The following is a 15,743-nucleotide window of genomic DNA, read 5'->3' on the forward strand; positions in this document are numbered from 1 at the left end:
ATGGTAGTGATAAACCAGTCAAAGTTTCCCCTTCCTGAATGGATTTTGCATAAGGATAGAAATAGGCTTGGGTATGGTGTCACATGATTTATTAATCTACTAGAACTGTCTAGGTTATCATATGAATAAAAGTCACTAGGATGGACAAGAAGTCAACAGAATAGAAGAAAAGTGGGGGGAATTAAAAAGAAAAAAAACAAAAAGATCTGATAAAGTTCCAAGAAATATGTTACAAGAATCACAATCTGTAAGCAGCTTATAGATCTGGCAGACATGTTGACACCCATCCTCTTCAAGTATATTTATTTTCAGTACTGGGAATGTTGATCATTGAATTCTCCAACTTCCAGTAATTCCCTCCCCCTCCCTTCCCCCATCCCAGTTTCACTCTTCCTCCTCTTCCAGCTGCTTATCACCCCTCTCATGATTCCACCTTCTTCTACTACACATAATGCTTTCCCCTTACAATCCTTCTTCACCTTTCCTGCCTATCCCCTCCCCCAACCCTTGATCTTTCCCCTTACTAGTTTTTCACCTGGCACCTACCAGCCTTCGCCTTCCCACCCTCCCCCCACCTTCTTTATAGGGCCCCTGCTCCATCTCTCTTTAGTCCTGACAAAGGGTCTCAGCCCGAAACATTGACTGCTCATTTCCACGGATGCTGCCCGACCTGCTGAGTTCCTCCAGCACTGTACGCATTGCTTTGGCCCCAGCATCTGCAGTGTACTTTGTGTCTGGGATTGTGAGCATAGGTTAAGAATCCAGAAAAGCAGTGATGAAATTCAAAGTCATTTTCTTTAGTAGAAGAACATCTTTGTGGATCCAGAACAGGCTTGCCTGCAGAAGGCAAAGAGTGGTTGTAGGTGGGTCATATTCTGCATGGAGGTCAATGACCAGTGGTGTGCCTCAGGGATTGGTTCTGGGACCCTTACTCTTCGTGATTTTTATAAATGACCTGGATGAGGAAGTGGAGGGATGGGTTAGTAAATTTGCTGATGACATAAAGGTTGGGGGAGTTGTAGAGAGTGTGGAGGGTTGTCAGAGGTTACAGTGGGAGATTGATAGGATGCAAAACTGTGCTGAAAAGTGGCAGATGGAATTCAAACCAGATAAGTGTGAGGTGGTTCATTCTGGTAGGTCAAATATGATTGCGGAATATATTATTAATGGTTAGACTCTTGGTGGTGTGGAGGATCAGAGGGATCTTGGGGTCCGAGTCCATAGGACACTCAAAGCTGCTGCACAGGTTGACTCTGTGGTTAAGAAGGCATGTGGTGCATTGGCCTTCATCAACTGTGGGATTGAGTTTAAGAGCTGAGAGGTAATGTTACAGCTTTATAGGACCCTGGTCAGACCCCACTTGGAGTACTGTGCTCAGTTCTGGTCACCTCACTAAATGAAGGACGTGGAAACTATAGAAAGGGTGCAGAGGAGATTTACAGGGATGTTGCCTGGGTTGGGGACCATGCCTTATGAGAATAGGTTGAGTGAATTTGGCCTTCTTGGTGCTTCAAGATGGCGGCGCGATGCAGTTTGCAGCGGCCTCTCTGGAGTTGATATCTGTTATTTGTCAAGCGGGGTGCCGTGCACAATCCTAATCTGATGAAAAACGGATGTGGGAGCATGGAGGAACATCTGGAAATCTCCAGGAAGGCCTTCTTTGTTGCTGCTGCTGTTGTGAGGTCAGGGTCTCTGCTGAGAAGAACAGGCCCCCAGTCCTCGGGGTCACGTTGCTGATGGCCAGTGGTGGGGACATCGTAGTGCGCTCGGCAGAGGATGGTACTCGGAGAGGCTGTGCCGGAGGGGATGGTCGGAGGCTCGGAGGTTTGACGGACTAGGAGTCCGCTGCGGTCGGGGCACTTTCACTGTGTGCTGCACCTGCGAGGCTGGGTCCAGCGATGCCGTGGAAGTCCATAGCGGGGGTATTCCCTTCTGCCGCCTGCGTGGGATGATGAGTTTATCGGGACCCTGAGGACTTGTGGAAACTGTGTGGTGGTTTCTTTCGAACTTATAGTCTTTTAACACCTTTGGACTATTTTTACTGTGCCCATGGTCTGTTTTTTTTAACCAATTATGGTATTGTTTGCACTGTTGTAACTATGTGGTTTTGTGTAGGTCTTGTAGCTTTAGTTTTTGGTTTGTTGGGTAGTAGAGTTGGTCTCCTGACTTGGTGTGTCTTGGTAGTCTTGTTTTGTCTGGTGGGTTTGGAGCTCCTTTCCAGGGAACGCGCTAAGATGGTAGCGCGATATTAATACGCAGCAGCCTCTCCAGACTCTGGATTTGGGGATTACCAAACGTTACGTAGATTTTCTGGTGTAGTCTGTTTTGTCGTGTGCTTTTGTGATATCATTCTTGAGGAACATTGTTTCACTTTTTAACTGCATTGCTGTTGTGGTTTCTAAATGACAATAAACTGAATATTCTATTCTATTCTTTTCTCCTTGGAGCGGTGAAGAATGAGAGGTAACCTGATAGAGGTGTATAAGATGATGAGAGACATTGATCATGTGGATAGTCAGAGGCTTTTCGCCAGGGCTGAAATGGCTAACATGAGAGGGCACAGTTTTAAGGTGCTTGGAAGTAGGTACAGAGGAGATGTCAGGAGTAAGTTTTTTATGCCGAGAGTGGTGAATGCATGGTATAGGCTGCCAATGACAGTGGTGGAGGCAGATGCGATAGGGTCTTTTAAGAGACTCCTGGATAGGTGCATGGAGCTTAGAAGAATAGAGGGCTCTGGGTAACCCGAGGTAATTTCTAAAGTAAGTACATGTCCGGCACAGCATTGTGGGCCAAAGGGCCTGTATGGTGATGTAGGTTTTCTATGCTTCTATGTTTTTTCTAACATCAGTAAGTACAACATATTTTTCAAATATTCCAAAGCCATGATCTGCTTACTCCACAAATCGACATGCCAGCTTCATATCAATATAGCATCCAATGCAATTTGTCTCACAAACAGTGTGCTGCAGACAGCATTTGGAACTCCATGACCACTGTCAAATTTCATGCCACTAAGTTTATGACACTTGCAGAATGTCATTAACTAGTTTACTCTTGCAAGCTGTTGTGATACATGATATATTTTTTGTCTTGTTTCTGGTATTAATCACACATAATTATTTAATAGCCACATTTTAACTTCTAGCATCAATAAAGGTGTGAATCACTAAATGCAGTGGGCATCATGATTGTTGATACCCCCAGCTACATCTGGTTCTGTTATCTTGCTGAGTACAACCACCACATAAACTATTTCACACAAATGAAACCATTAAAGCTTGTCATCTTGCCCGATAGAGAATTTACGAAAGACATGTAGCATCTTTCTCAATCAAAAAGACATTCCAATGTGCTTTATGTCAATGTGGTACCTACTGAGATGTAGCCTTTATGCCAATATGTAAAACGCAGGAGCTAATTCGCATACATCAGTGCGAAAATGATTTTTCGTTTTAAATAATGTTGTTTGAAGAATAAATATGGTCTGGAAAACAGAGTAAAACTCATAACTTCTATTTAAATCAAGCTATGAGATCTTTTGCATTCATCCAAGAAGTATGAGACCTTGGTTTAATGTCTCATTGAGATGGCAACTGCTGAAAGGGCAGCACTCACTTGCACCACTAACGAGGGGTATAGACAGGGTAATGCAAGCAGGCTTTTTCCGCTGAGACTAGAAGTAGAGGTCACGGGCTAAGGGTGAAGGGTGAAATGTTTAAGGGGAACATGAGGGGGAACTTCTCCATTCAGAGGGTGGTGAGAAGGTGGGATGAGCTGCCAACAGGTCTGATTTGAACATCTAAGACAAGTTCGGGTAAGTACATGGATGGGAAAGGTTTGGAGAGCTAGGGTCCAGGAGCAGGTCAATGTGACTAGGGAGAATAACAGTTCAGCACAGATCGGATGAGCTGACAGGCCTGTTTCTCTGCTGTATGACTCTATGACCTCTCTGAAACCTGCAGCTTTCCCTGGACTCCCTAGTGACCTTGTAGCCTTTAAATCATATTCTGGCATGCTCCACACAGAAACGTTCCATTTTGGTCTTTATCAATTATTAATTTTTTCCCAAATGGCTAAGTATCTTGCCTCCCATGAGGTAGGAATTGTGATTTTAGGCAGAATCACTTGAGATGAAATGTATGACACACATGGAAAGCTCAATCCTAACGGAAGATATGAGCTTTGAAGGTTGTTCCCCCCCTCCGCCTTTTGGGGATGAGTCCGACTACTCGATGCGAGAATAGTGAACACCATCATTCCCAGAATTACCACACTAGAAGATTCCGGATGTCAAAACAGGCAAACATAAATGGAGTAGGTGCAGAAACCCAAAGAGGAAGGGATGTGAGACAGTATGGTAGTTCTATCTCCAGCTCCCACTCCTTAGTGCACATCTCTCCAAAGGATTGGTGAATTTAAATTTATATTATGCCAAATTTAAAACAGTACTGATTTAATCCAGTGAAACTGTCCTGTAGAATTATAAAATACTCTTGACATCCCAAAGCATTTAACAGCCAATAAAGTGTGTTTGAAGTGCAGTTACTGTTATGATGGAGCTATGGAAAGCTGCAGCAAAGAGACAGGCTCTTCGGCCTGCTATGTCCTTGCCAATCATCACAGAGTCGAAGACTCAAAGTACATTTATTATCAAAGAATAATAAATTGTGCAACCTCCAGATTTGTTTGCTTATAGGTAGCCACAAAGCAAGAAACCTGAAAGAACCCAATTGAAGAAAAGAATAAATAGGCCAGCACACAATGCACAAGAGAAAGAAAAGAACACAAATAATGCAAACAATTGAATCAAACAATCTTTCTACATCCAGTTTTCATTTTCTCCCCATTTTCCTCAACTCCCCACAGATTCTACCAATACATTAGAGACTCTTTACAAAAGCCAATTGACCTGCCACTCTGCATGGATGTGGAGGAAACCAGAGCAGCCGGTGACAGACCAGTGCAAATTCCACACGGGTCAGGATTGGAGCTGGATCTCTGGTGCTGTGAGGCCCCAAGCTGTCCCACTATGACAGTGTTGAAACATACAGCAGCCAGTTAACATACAGAAAGCTCTCACAACCAAGTTACGTGACAATGGTCAGCCAGTCTTCAATGAGGGGATAAATATGGACCAGAGTGCATTGAATTGAATTGACTTTATTTCTTACATCCTTCACATACGTGAGGAGTAAAAATGTTATGTCTCCATCCGAATGTGCAATGTGCAAATTATAGCAATTTGTAATAATACTATGTACAGTAAAATAAGCAGTAAATGTATGAATAAGCCCGCCACTATGTTTGATTATCAGTTCAGTATATTTTACAATCAGAATTCATTTAGGAAATGCTATTTCATTCATCGATATGGGGAAAAAAAGGAAACTACTGTTGTCTGCTCTGCTGGATACTGTGTCCATGGTGCAATTTATGTCATGGCATAAGCTCAAATATTTGTTTCTGTCAACATTATGCATCAGTTAAATATAATTTATTATAGTTTTCTGTGCTTTCTAAAAGCCTTGCATTGAGCATTTAATTACTTAAGTGTACAATGAAGGTTTCTTGTATAGAGATTTGATGAATGGTAATTTAAAAATGTATTTACAACCCTATTTAAAGGCATTCATTACATTCAGTCTTATAAATCAAGCCTGCTCAAAGTCAACAGTTGCAACAGTACTGTGCTGGCTTTTTATGGAGGTTTCAACCACTCATGTATTTTAACCAGAAATAAATAATTTTCCAGCTACTGTATTCATTTAGCTATAAACAGGTTCTGTTTTTATTTTAAGGAAACTTTAAGCTGTAATTTGCCTCAATATTCCACAGTTATGATGAATGCAAGCATTTGGAAAAAAATTGCATAAGTACCCTGGAAACATAAATAATGTCTGGCTGGGTTCATGAATTAAAACGTTTATATGCCCAATACTCCACTTCTGTTAAAAGGGAACTCATACATTTCCTGTGGGCAGGAACTTCCTTCTTCAAGTACTTCCTCCATGGTTTTCTAGTCTATCATTATTGACTACTGGACTACATTTTTACACCAGACTAATTAAACATTGACTAGAAAATGAAACAAATGTCAGTTCTTAACTTAGGCTCCTTACTAAGAATGTCTAAAGTATTTTTAATACAAATATTGCAGAGGACAGCCTGGAGCTACATTAATATGAGTCTTATAATCATGCAGAATAACTCTATTTTCATGGTGATGTGTCCAGCTAAGAGAGTGGCTGCATCAGGAAGTTTCTGTTCACTGTTATATCACTGAGCTGACAAAATGGCCAATGTACCTATTCTTCAAATGATCCGTGTCAGGTTATTGGACCCATGACAGCACCGTAGTGGTCCTGTCAGTCATTCTATGTTTGCATTCTTCCTTGGGTCTCAGCTGACACTCTGAGTGCACGTTTGCATGCTAAAATGGAGGATTAAACAAAAACACACTGAATACTCCCTCCAACCCCTACCCCACAACTTTCTCTTACATCTAGTCCAAAAGTTCTAACCCTCACTAGGATGCATTTCATGGGTGTGATAGTCTCTCTATACAGTTGCCATTGCGTGACAACACAAAATCCTTCAGTGTCACTTTAGAAAGACAGTTGGGGAGCCTTTCATTTGTCGTATTGATTAAAACTCTGAGCCAGTCTCCTTATGACGAAAGGCTCCAGTGAAGCCTGTCAGTGGGCTGGTTTTGATTGTGTCACTGCTAACCTCCATGAACTTTATAGTAAGAAAAATTAGTTTCAAATTGTTAGCTTGGAAACTTTGCACAAAACCATTGAGGATTATGTGCACATGGAGATTAGTTTGAAAATAAAAACTTGTTGAGAAAAGTAACTGGAAGCTATCTGGATTGTCTAAAGACTGAAAATGCTGCCAAATATAATCTTCTGAAGGAAACTTAACATTGTTAATCAATTTGGCCTGTACATGACACAACACTGGTTGACTGAACATAAGAAATAGGAGCAGGAGCAGGCCATATGGTGACTGTCCTCTGCCGAAGTGTGTCAAGTGATTTACTTATGGTAAACTGATACAAAAATTCAAAGATTACATTCCAGAAAGGTCCACCACCACTAACTTCTCACGAGTAACAAATGCAGAGTTGCCAGCTTTAAATAACAATCTTTTTTTAACGTTGATGTTCAAAATACAGAACCCTTACCAGTGCGATACACAAAGTTCCCATCTGCTTCAGATGAAGAAGGTGATGCTAATTCTTCTTCGTATTCATTGGAGCTGAATGATCCAGAATGATTTCTTTTCCTGTCGGTAGCTTTCATAGCTGCATTTGATGCCATGACGTGCCTCAATGAGTCGTTTAGATAGCGATGTAACAAGCTACTCTTGTACTTTGGCGGTGACACATAATCCTCACTGATTATTGTGCCTACCCTCCCCACTGCCTTCAGAATCGGACTTTCTTTTTTAACAGCTGCCTGAGCGGGTTTGTTGAATTCTCCGACAGCCGGGTTCCTTGGTGGATGTTCTGCATCTGAGATTTATAAGATAAAGTGTGTAAAACAACATAAAAAATCCTGTTGTTGGGTTTATAAGAGAAATAAATGCATTTCATGTATGAATTCTCAGCTTTAGAAACATTGCCACCGAGTACAAAATCAAAGAAGTTATTATAGATGTTTATAAATCACAGACTTTGAACACACTAGACATTTCTTAATATGAAACATAAGAAACTTTATTAATAAACTGCAAAGTGAAGTGAAAGTTGTTCTCTTCAGAGTTTGGGAGATTAAGGAGAGAATTACTGAAGTGATTCATCGTTAAGAATAACTAACAAAGTAAACAGAACTATTTCTACTGGCACAGCATTGGTAATCAGAGTTAAAATGCATTTGGGAAGAGACAAAAAAATTGTGTTTTATCTATCAAGATTATATGATTGGTTATTTTTGTATGTTCAGAATACGTGAAAACACTCAGTCCCTCATCTAATACACTGACAGACTGAAATGTTTATGGCTCAGGTATAAATCCTTGCATTACCATCCCCCATGTCCCCCTCCATCCCAGTCACTGCCCGCCACCACAACTTCTACTGTCTGTCTTTGTTCATTACCAAAAACTCAAACTCATGCTGACATGTCCCCTGATCCCGTGAGTTCTAATTTTGTGTCTGAACTTCTAGTTTGTTGCTTAGAAACTAGAATAGGTTTAAATATCAAATACACCACATTCATTGCTTTCACTTATCTATACTTCTAGTTACAACTTGAAAAGCCGCTAAAGCTTTGTCAAATACCATTTCCTTTTTGTTAGTATCTGTTGCTTTTGTGCAACAAGTAATATACTTATAACAAATAATATAAATATGTTCAAATAATATACTCTACTTGCTTCTACTGATTTGAGACAAAATAGTTTGTAGTATCATGTTCTCTCTCTCTCCTTTGGGGTTGTTATTGCTACCTTCCAGCTGTGCTGACTATTATAAAGTTGAGGGAATCTTTGAAGTTCTGTATCTACATCTTTTAAAACTCCCAGATGTGGGCTAGCAGATCCAAATGATTTGCTGGGTATTTCTTTATTAATATTAAATTCTTTCCATTTCTCTCTCTTACCAACCCTTGGTTTCTCCAGATATTATCAGCACTTCCTACAGATACATAGAAACAAAGTGTTCGTTCATGATCTGTAGTCTCTTTATTGTAATTTCTGCTGTCTCTGGCTCTCAAGTACAAATGCTGATGTTGGCTAATCTCTAGTTGTTTTAAAAATATCCATGGAAGTTTTTAAAATCTGTTTTTATGTCTCTTTCAAGTTTACTCTCATGCTGTCAGCCCTTTCTTTGGCAGCATTCTAAGCGGATTCCTATTATCTCAAGCTGTCTTTAACATCTATTGTTAGCTATGAACAGACCACTTTCCTAGTAGGGTTTTATTTGCTGAGGAAATGGATACTTTTTGCAAGTTATGAATTATTCCTTCAATCTTTGCTTCTGTTTTTTTCAAATCTTGTTTTCCACTACCTTGAACTTCACTAATACCTACTAAGTTTGCTTTGATCTGATTTAAAATGCTAGCTTTTGACGTGCTTAAATCACTTTCAAACTAAATATAATATTCGGTCATTTCATGATCACACTTCTGCAGAACCTCCGTGATTGCTAATTGATCAGATTTCAACACACAATATTACATCTGAAATACCCTGTTCCTTTGTGGCTTCCTTGGCATAACTATTTGAGAAACTACACTGAATATTTGATACAAACTCATCTTCACAACTGATAGAGTGAATATTTGATACAAACTCATCTTCACAACTGATAGAGTAAATTTGGTTTTCCTACTCTATTGCAAGTGTAAAGACCTGCTACATGTCTGCATAATATATTTTCTCCTAATATTCAGAGAGAGCCTAAAGATTTCACTCCATTAGTGCTTTCTTAGCTTTCCCCAAAGTGACTTTCCAAGCAAAAATTCCTCCATTCAGTTGCTTTAATCCAATTCTTTATCACAATAGCCTCCTCTTCCTCTGTTTTCCAAATTTTCCTATATCTTCTGTAAGTCACTTACTACAGAATATTAATTCAAACATTTAATTCGATGTTTAAAAATCAACTAGTTCATTATGTTTTTATATATAGCTGGTAGATCACTTCCCTCTATCATTCCAATAGCTAATTCTATGTACTTTTCTTATTCTTGACCCCATCCTACCTACTTCAATCTGATCAAATTTTACCTTACCTGTTTTGTAACACTATTTTATTTTATCCTTGCATTTCCCCGAAACTCATGCTTCATTGATATAAAATCCCTTCCACCATCTTTTAATCTCCTTGTGCAAATTAATTTGTGCATAATTGAGGGATTATTACCCGTTGCTCATTGATCTTCAAACCCTCTTAGCAAACTCTCTTTCCTAATTCTACCTATGCTGTCAGTATCTAAACTGAACATAACCATCAGGATCCCACTTTCATCTCATCAGCAAAGTTCTTCTCCAGACCTAGAAAAATATTGTTAACTCAGAATTCCCATCATATTTTGTGTGAAATACTTGTATGCGATTCTGAAACAGATATATTTTAGTCTCTGTTAGGTTACTTGCATTAATTATGCACATATAATGACATCATTAATTTCCATCCAAGGTAAATGTAGCAAAAACATATTGCTAAGGTTGAAAACATATTCATAGGCATTTTGTTACCATTAGGAAACAATTTTACCAACATCAAGTATTTATTCCAATTTCAATCATAAAAATATATTAATTTTCTTTTGAATATTCTGTGTGTTTGCATTTTGACATCTCCATTGTAATATCGGTACTGAATGCCAGTTGATAACTCTAGACACCCTTTGCACTTTTTGCGCCTTAATTCTATTTTGTACACTGTTAGCTTATCAATGCTAACTTAGGTGGAAGGAAAGGTGACTAAGGAAAGCATTTTATAAAATTGTCAGTGATCAATAAAGCAGAGAAGAATTAATATGTTTAGAGATAATATAAACTGCACTTCCTAGCCCTTGTTCAAGTAGGCAGGTCTGTGTATGAACTTCTCTACGCAATGCAATTGACAGTAATAGTGGGGAGAGGCTAAGAACAGCAGAGGTATGAGTATCTAGCATTAACCATAAAGTATATCCTAAAAGTACCCTATTTTTAATTTCTGATTGTGCCTTGCTTATGTCAGAGAGTTAAGCTTCACTGCTGCTGTTCCACACAGACTCATAGAGTAGACGACATAAAACACAGAAGTAGAGCTGCAGCCGATCTGTGTTTCTGCCAACTCCTATTCTCCAGTTTCAATCAACAAACACTGACTAACAGCCTGGCCACACCTCAGTGTGATTGGAGAAAATAATCTTTGGCATAAAATAAGCTACTTCATCCAATCTATTGATATCATGGGTCCAAAGCCAGCGGCAGGATTCTTTCTGATTTTGATCAACATTTCTCAAAGTTGTTATTAACATTCACTGAAGGATAGATGGTAACACATCATAAATCAACCACTCCTGCCACAAATTTTGCTGGGTTTCCATCCAAAGGTCAATTAACACTTTACAAAATGCAGAATCACTAGCAGAAAGTTAATAGTATCACATTTGTTGGCAGCCACTTAAGTATTTGTTAAAGACATTAGAAAAAAAAATTGATTGTATTTGTCCTTCTGTGAGAGTTTTGAATTTGATTTCCTTTATTAACATGTGTAAGAACAGAAGAAAATAGGAGTAAGAATGGGTATCAGACTTTTTGAATGGACAATGAACCCATGGACACTACCTCAGTATTTTCCTCTTTTTTTTTGCACTACACATTTAATCTTGTTTTATATGTCCTTCTTATTGTAATTTATAGTTTTTATTATTATGTATTGCAATGTACTGCTGTCCCAAAACAACAAATTTCATGACATATGCCAGTGATATTAAACCCGACTGATTCTGAGGCCCCTGGATCCCTCAAGCCTGGTGCACCATTCAATATGATCAAGCTTGATCTATTCTGGTCTCACTCCTCTTCTGTGCCAATTCCCCATAAACTTCATTTCCTTGATCTCTAAAATAGTTATTTATCTCCACCTTATCTAATGATTTGTCATCCACCATTTTCTGGACAAAAGAATTCCCAGGATTCCCTACACTCAGAATGAAGAAATTTCTGTGCATCTCTGTTTTAAATAACCAGACCCTTACTTTGAATCCTTCTCTTCTTCATCTCAAACTCTTGCCTTGTTCATGGCTCTTCCACTCGTGAAAACATCTCAGCACTTACCACTTCAAGCCCCTTTAAGATCTTATGTTTGAAAATGACACTATTCCAAGGAATACAGTCCTAAACTCTCTAGCCTCTATTTGACTATTTTCCTAATGGAGTGAAAATATAAAAAACTGAGATGCAATGGAACTTGTGCAGGATTCCCTAAAGATTAATTTGCAGGTTGAGTCTGTGGTGAGGAAGGCAAATGCAATGTTAGCATTCATTTCAAGAGGACTAGAAAATAAAAGCAAGGATGTAATGTTGAGACTTTATGAAGCACTGCTGGGGCCTCGCTTAGAGTATTGTGAGCAGGTTTGGGCCCCTTATCTTAGAAAGGATGTGCTGAAACTGGAGCGGGTTCAAAGGGGGTTCATGAAAATTATTCCAGGACTGAATGGCTTGTCATATAAAGAACATCTGATGGATCTGGGCCTGTATTCACTAGAATTCAGTAGAAAGAGGAGTGACCTCATTGAAACCTATCAAATGGTGAAAGGCCTTGATAGAGTGGATGTGGAGAGGATGTTTCCAATGGTGGGAGAGTCTAAGACCAGAGGAATCAACCTCAGAATAGAGGTGTGTCCTTTTAGAAAAAGATAAGGAGGAATTTCTTCAGTCAGATGGTGGGGAATCTGTGGAATTCTTTGTCACAGACAGCTGTAGAGGCCAAGTCTCTATGCATATTTAAGGCAGAGGTTGATAGATTCTTGATTGGTCAGGGCATGAAGGGATATGGGGAGAAACCAGGAGATTGGGACTGAGAGAAAAATTAGATCAGCCATGATGAAATGGCAGAGCAGACTCAATGGGCCAAATAGCCTAATTCTGCTTCTATATCCTATGGTGTTCTGGTCTCTCTTGATTGACCAATCCTCTCACACCACAAATTAAATGGAACATAGAACATTACAACACAGTGCAGGCCCTTTGGCCCGCAACATTCTCTGACCTCTCAGGTCAATCTAACCCTTCCCTCCAACATGTCTCTCCACTTTTCTATTATCCATGTGCCTATCTAAGAGTTTCTTCAATGTTCCAAATGTATCTGCCTCGACCACCACCCCTGGCAAGGCATCCCACACACCCACCACTCTATACTAAAAACTAAACTCTTAAATCCCCCTTACACTTAAAATTATGTCCTCTTGTACATTTCCTTAGGACCGACTCTGATGATACAAATTAGGTAAGGGCTCACAATGTGCAGAGTATTCCAGATATCACCTGAACTACATCTTGGACAACTGTAGTAAAGTCTCTTCACTATGAAGGCCAATATACTGTTTGCTTTCTAATGACCTGACTACTAGCTTATTGTGATTTGTACAGTAGAGCACCTAGATCCCTCTGAACTTCACTCATTTGCAGCCTCACTTCAACTAGAACAATGGAATGATGCAAATAGCCTGGTCTAACCTGGGATGCCTTTCTCCTTTGTGACTATCCTATCTCATCTCTGTGTAATTAAAGATTTCAATATCCTGCTGAAAAATCAAGATCATAAGACCATAAGTAACAGGAGCAGAAATAGACCATTCAGTCCATCAAGTCTGCTCTACCTAAACATCATTGGCTGATTTATTATCCCTCTCAACCCCTTTCTCCTGCCGTTTCCTTGAAACCTTTGATGCCCTTACTAATCAAGAACCTATCAACCTCTGCTTCAAATATACACAATGACCTGTCCTCTGCAGCAATCAGTGGTAATAGATTCCACTGATTCACCCCCTTTGGCTAAAGAAATTCCTCCTCGTCTCTCTTCTGACAAGACGTCTATGTACTCCGAGACTAGTCTTTGCTGCCCGGCGTTATAGCGTCCCTGGTTTCCAGAATGAAATATAATGATTACCCAAAGATTATTTCGAATTGCAAAGATAACCTAGTTTTGCCACTTTGCCACAAGTTGTCTTCTTTAAGTCATCTTCTCTTCTTTTGTCAACCATCATCTCTAAGAACTAAAATGAGGAACTCATGTCACAAAAATCAGGATGATAGCTCAGCTACCCTATTGCTTTTTTTCTTTCCTCCCCTTCACTATTCAAGTGCCTGCTGACTTAGTGCTGAACTGTCATCATTCACCGGAATCTATCCTATATACTGCCTTACACTTCCAATTTATCTTGGCTGCAAGCCCCTCCTTCTATCCTCTTGAACCAATACCACCAAAACTCTTTCACTCCATTGCAATTAATTTCACATCACTGGCTGATTGTGGCACTATGACACTCTGCACAATTCATTAACGTACCCATTTTCCCTTATCAGGTTTATATAGAAGAATGACTCACTTAGTGGAAGTCCAGAACTGCTGGGCTCAAGAATAACGTCAAAAGTCAATAAGGCATTTATTGTTGCCATTCAGATTAGGTAAAGCCTATTAATAATGAGCTAAAATGTGCAGCTTCTTTCAGAATAAACAGACTATTAACTGCTATTACAATTCCAAAGTCAACATACAGCACTGGTTGGCCCTCCTGAACATACCTGCTGACATGGGACGTTTAGCTTTCTGTGGAAGTTCTAATCCAAAAGTCTGACTGGAGCCTTCATGGTTTTGCATCGGGTACATCTGATCATTCAGTTCTAAAACTAGCAACCTACCTCGCCTGACAACCGTTCTTTTCAGTGCAAAGTTACTCTGAGAAAAAGTTGGAGTTATAAAATTACAGCTGCAGCTGCCTTAATAAGACTTGTAAAGTGCTCAGTCAATTCACACTTCGAAAGTCAATATATTGTTAAAAGGTCACCAAGGCAAGGGAGGAAAATTAGCCTTACCTAACATGAAATGAAAGGATTTGAGATGGTGGAAATATGATGCATATGATATAACCCTATCTGATAATTATATCAGTGTTTGGGACATAATAATGAGTCCTGCTCCAGATAGCAAACACAGTAACTAAATAGCTAAAACACTGTAATCATTGTTGTCTCAAGATGGGGTTGGTCTAGTTATAGTGATATTGGGCCAAGGTTGCTGCCAGGATTTTAATTATGTCTCCAAAAGCAGCTGGGATTCTCATAGAAAAACATCATATTAATTATGGGACTACATACAGGCATTCATCTTTCCCGATTTTTAACTGTGGCTCTTAAATTTAGAAATCTTATCATCCGTATCAATCATTAACTTATCATTCTGACTGTAATCAGTTTTCATATTCACTTCTGTTTTCACACAAAAATAAATCACTATTTCCTTTGATTGATTTAGGAAGCTTTTTTATTTTTTTTTTGCTGATTGTAAATACTGATCATAGGTCTATTATACTTTTAGCTGGGGTTGCTTAGCAGCCTCTCCTCAGCTCCTTTCTCACTATGTATAAGGGAAAGGAAAATGAACTAGGGCCTTACAACTTGTTTTGATTTGCAACTGATCTCATAAATGATGTTTCTTAAAAGCTTTTAATTATATACAATACTTTGAATTAAACAGTCTGGTTTAGATATTTTTATAAGTATATCACTTTTTATTACAAACTGTACGTCAAAAAAAAAAATGGATCTTATGGATCAGTAGCTAAAAATGTCCCAGACGCCTTTACAAATTCACTTGGGTTCAACTGCTCATCAAGTTAAATTGGAGATGTAGCACTTTGGCCACACATTTTCTTTAGTTTCCCTTCAGGGTGCACAGCACTTGTTGGACTGCAGATTGATCCCTACATCCATAAAGAACAGAACATTCTGTAATACGGCATTGCCAAATAATAACAAGACATGTTGCAAAAGAATATAGAACTGAAAGGACTACTTTGATTTCCCATACCTTCCGAACACGTGTCATCGCTGCTAATGCTGAGTCGTTCTGCGTTGCCCTGTACGTACTTGTTGTATAACTTTATTCGTAACGCCCAGCTCAAATCTGGTTGTCGAACCGTATTCTTCAGGCGGCGCCTGGCATTTGCAAACCAGTTTGAAACCTATCAGAGAAGGATGTTTCTTTTTTAAAAAAGACAAATGTCTATTTTTCAACAAGTCCTCCA

General features: G+C 39.2%; 1 protein-coding gene across 7 annotated transcripts in view; it reads right to left on the reverse strand.

Annotated features, from left to right (window-relative positions):
- The window catches only part of mkxa (mohawk homeobox a), a 40,450-nt gene that overhangs the window by 15,396 nt on the left and 9,311 nt on the right, over window positions 1-15,743 (reverse strand). For all 7 annotated transcript variants that reach the window (XR_012100037.1, XM_073054728.1, XM_073054729.1 and 4 more), the window contains exons 4-5: window positions 15,527-15,680; window positions 7,187-7,516 (exon numbers count right to left, since the gene is read on the reverse strand). Coding sequence is in view for 6 of the 7 variants with exons in the window: in XM_073054728.1 (XP_072910829.1) it covers window positions 7,187-7,516; window positions 15,527-15,680 (484 nt within the window). In the remaining variant the exon portion in view is untranslated. The remainder of the gene's footprint in view (window positions 1-7,186; window positions 7,517-15,526; window positions 15,681-15,743) is intronic.

Source organism: Hemitrygon akajei, chromosome 8 (assembly GCF_048418815.1).
Source record: "Hemitrygon akajei chromosome 8, sHemAka1.3, whole genome shotgun sequence".
Taxonomy (NCBI): Eukaryota; Metazoa; Chordata; class Chondrichthyes; order Myliobatiformes; family Dasyatidae; genus Hemitrygon; species Hemitrygon akajei.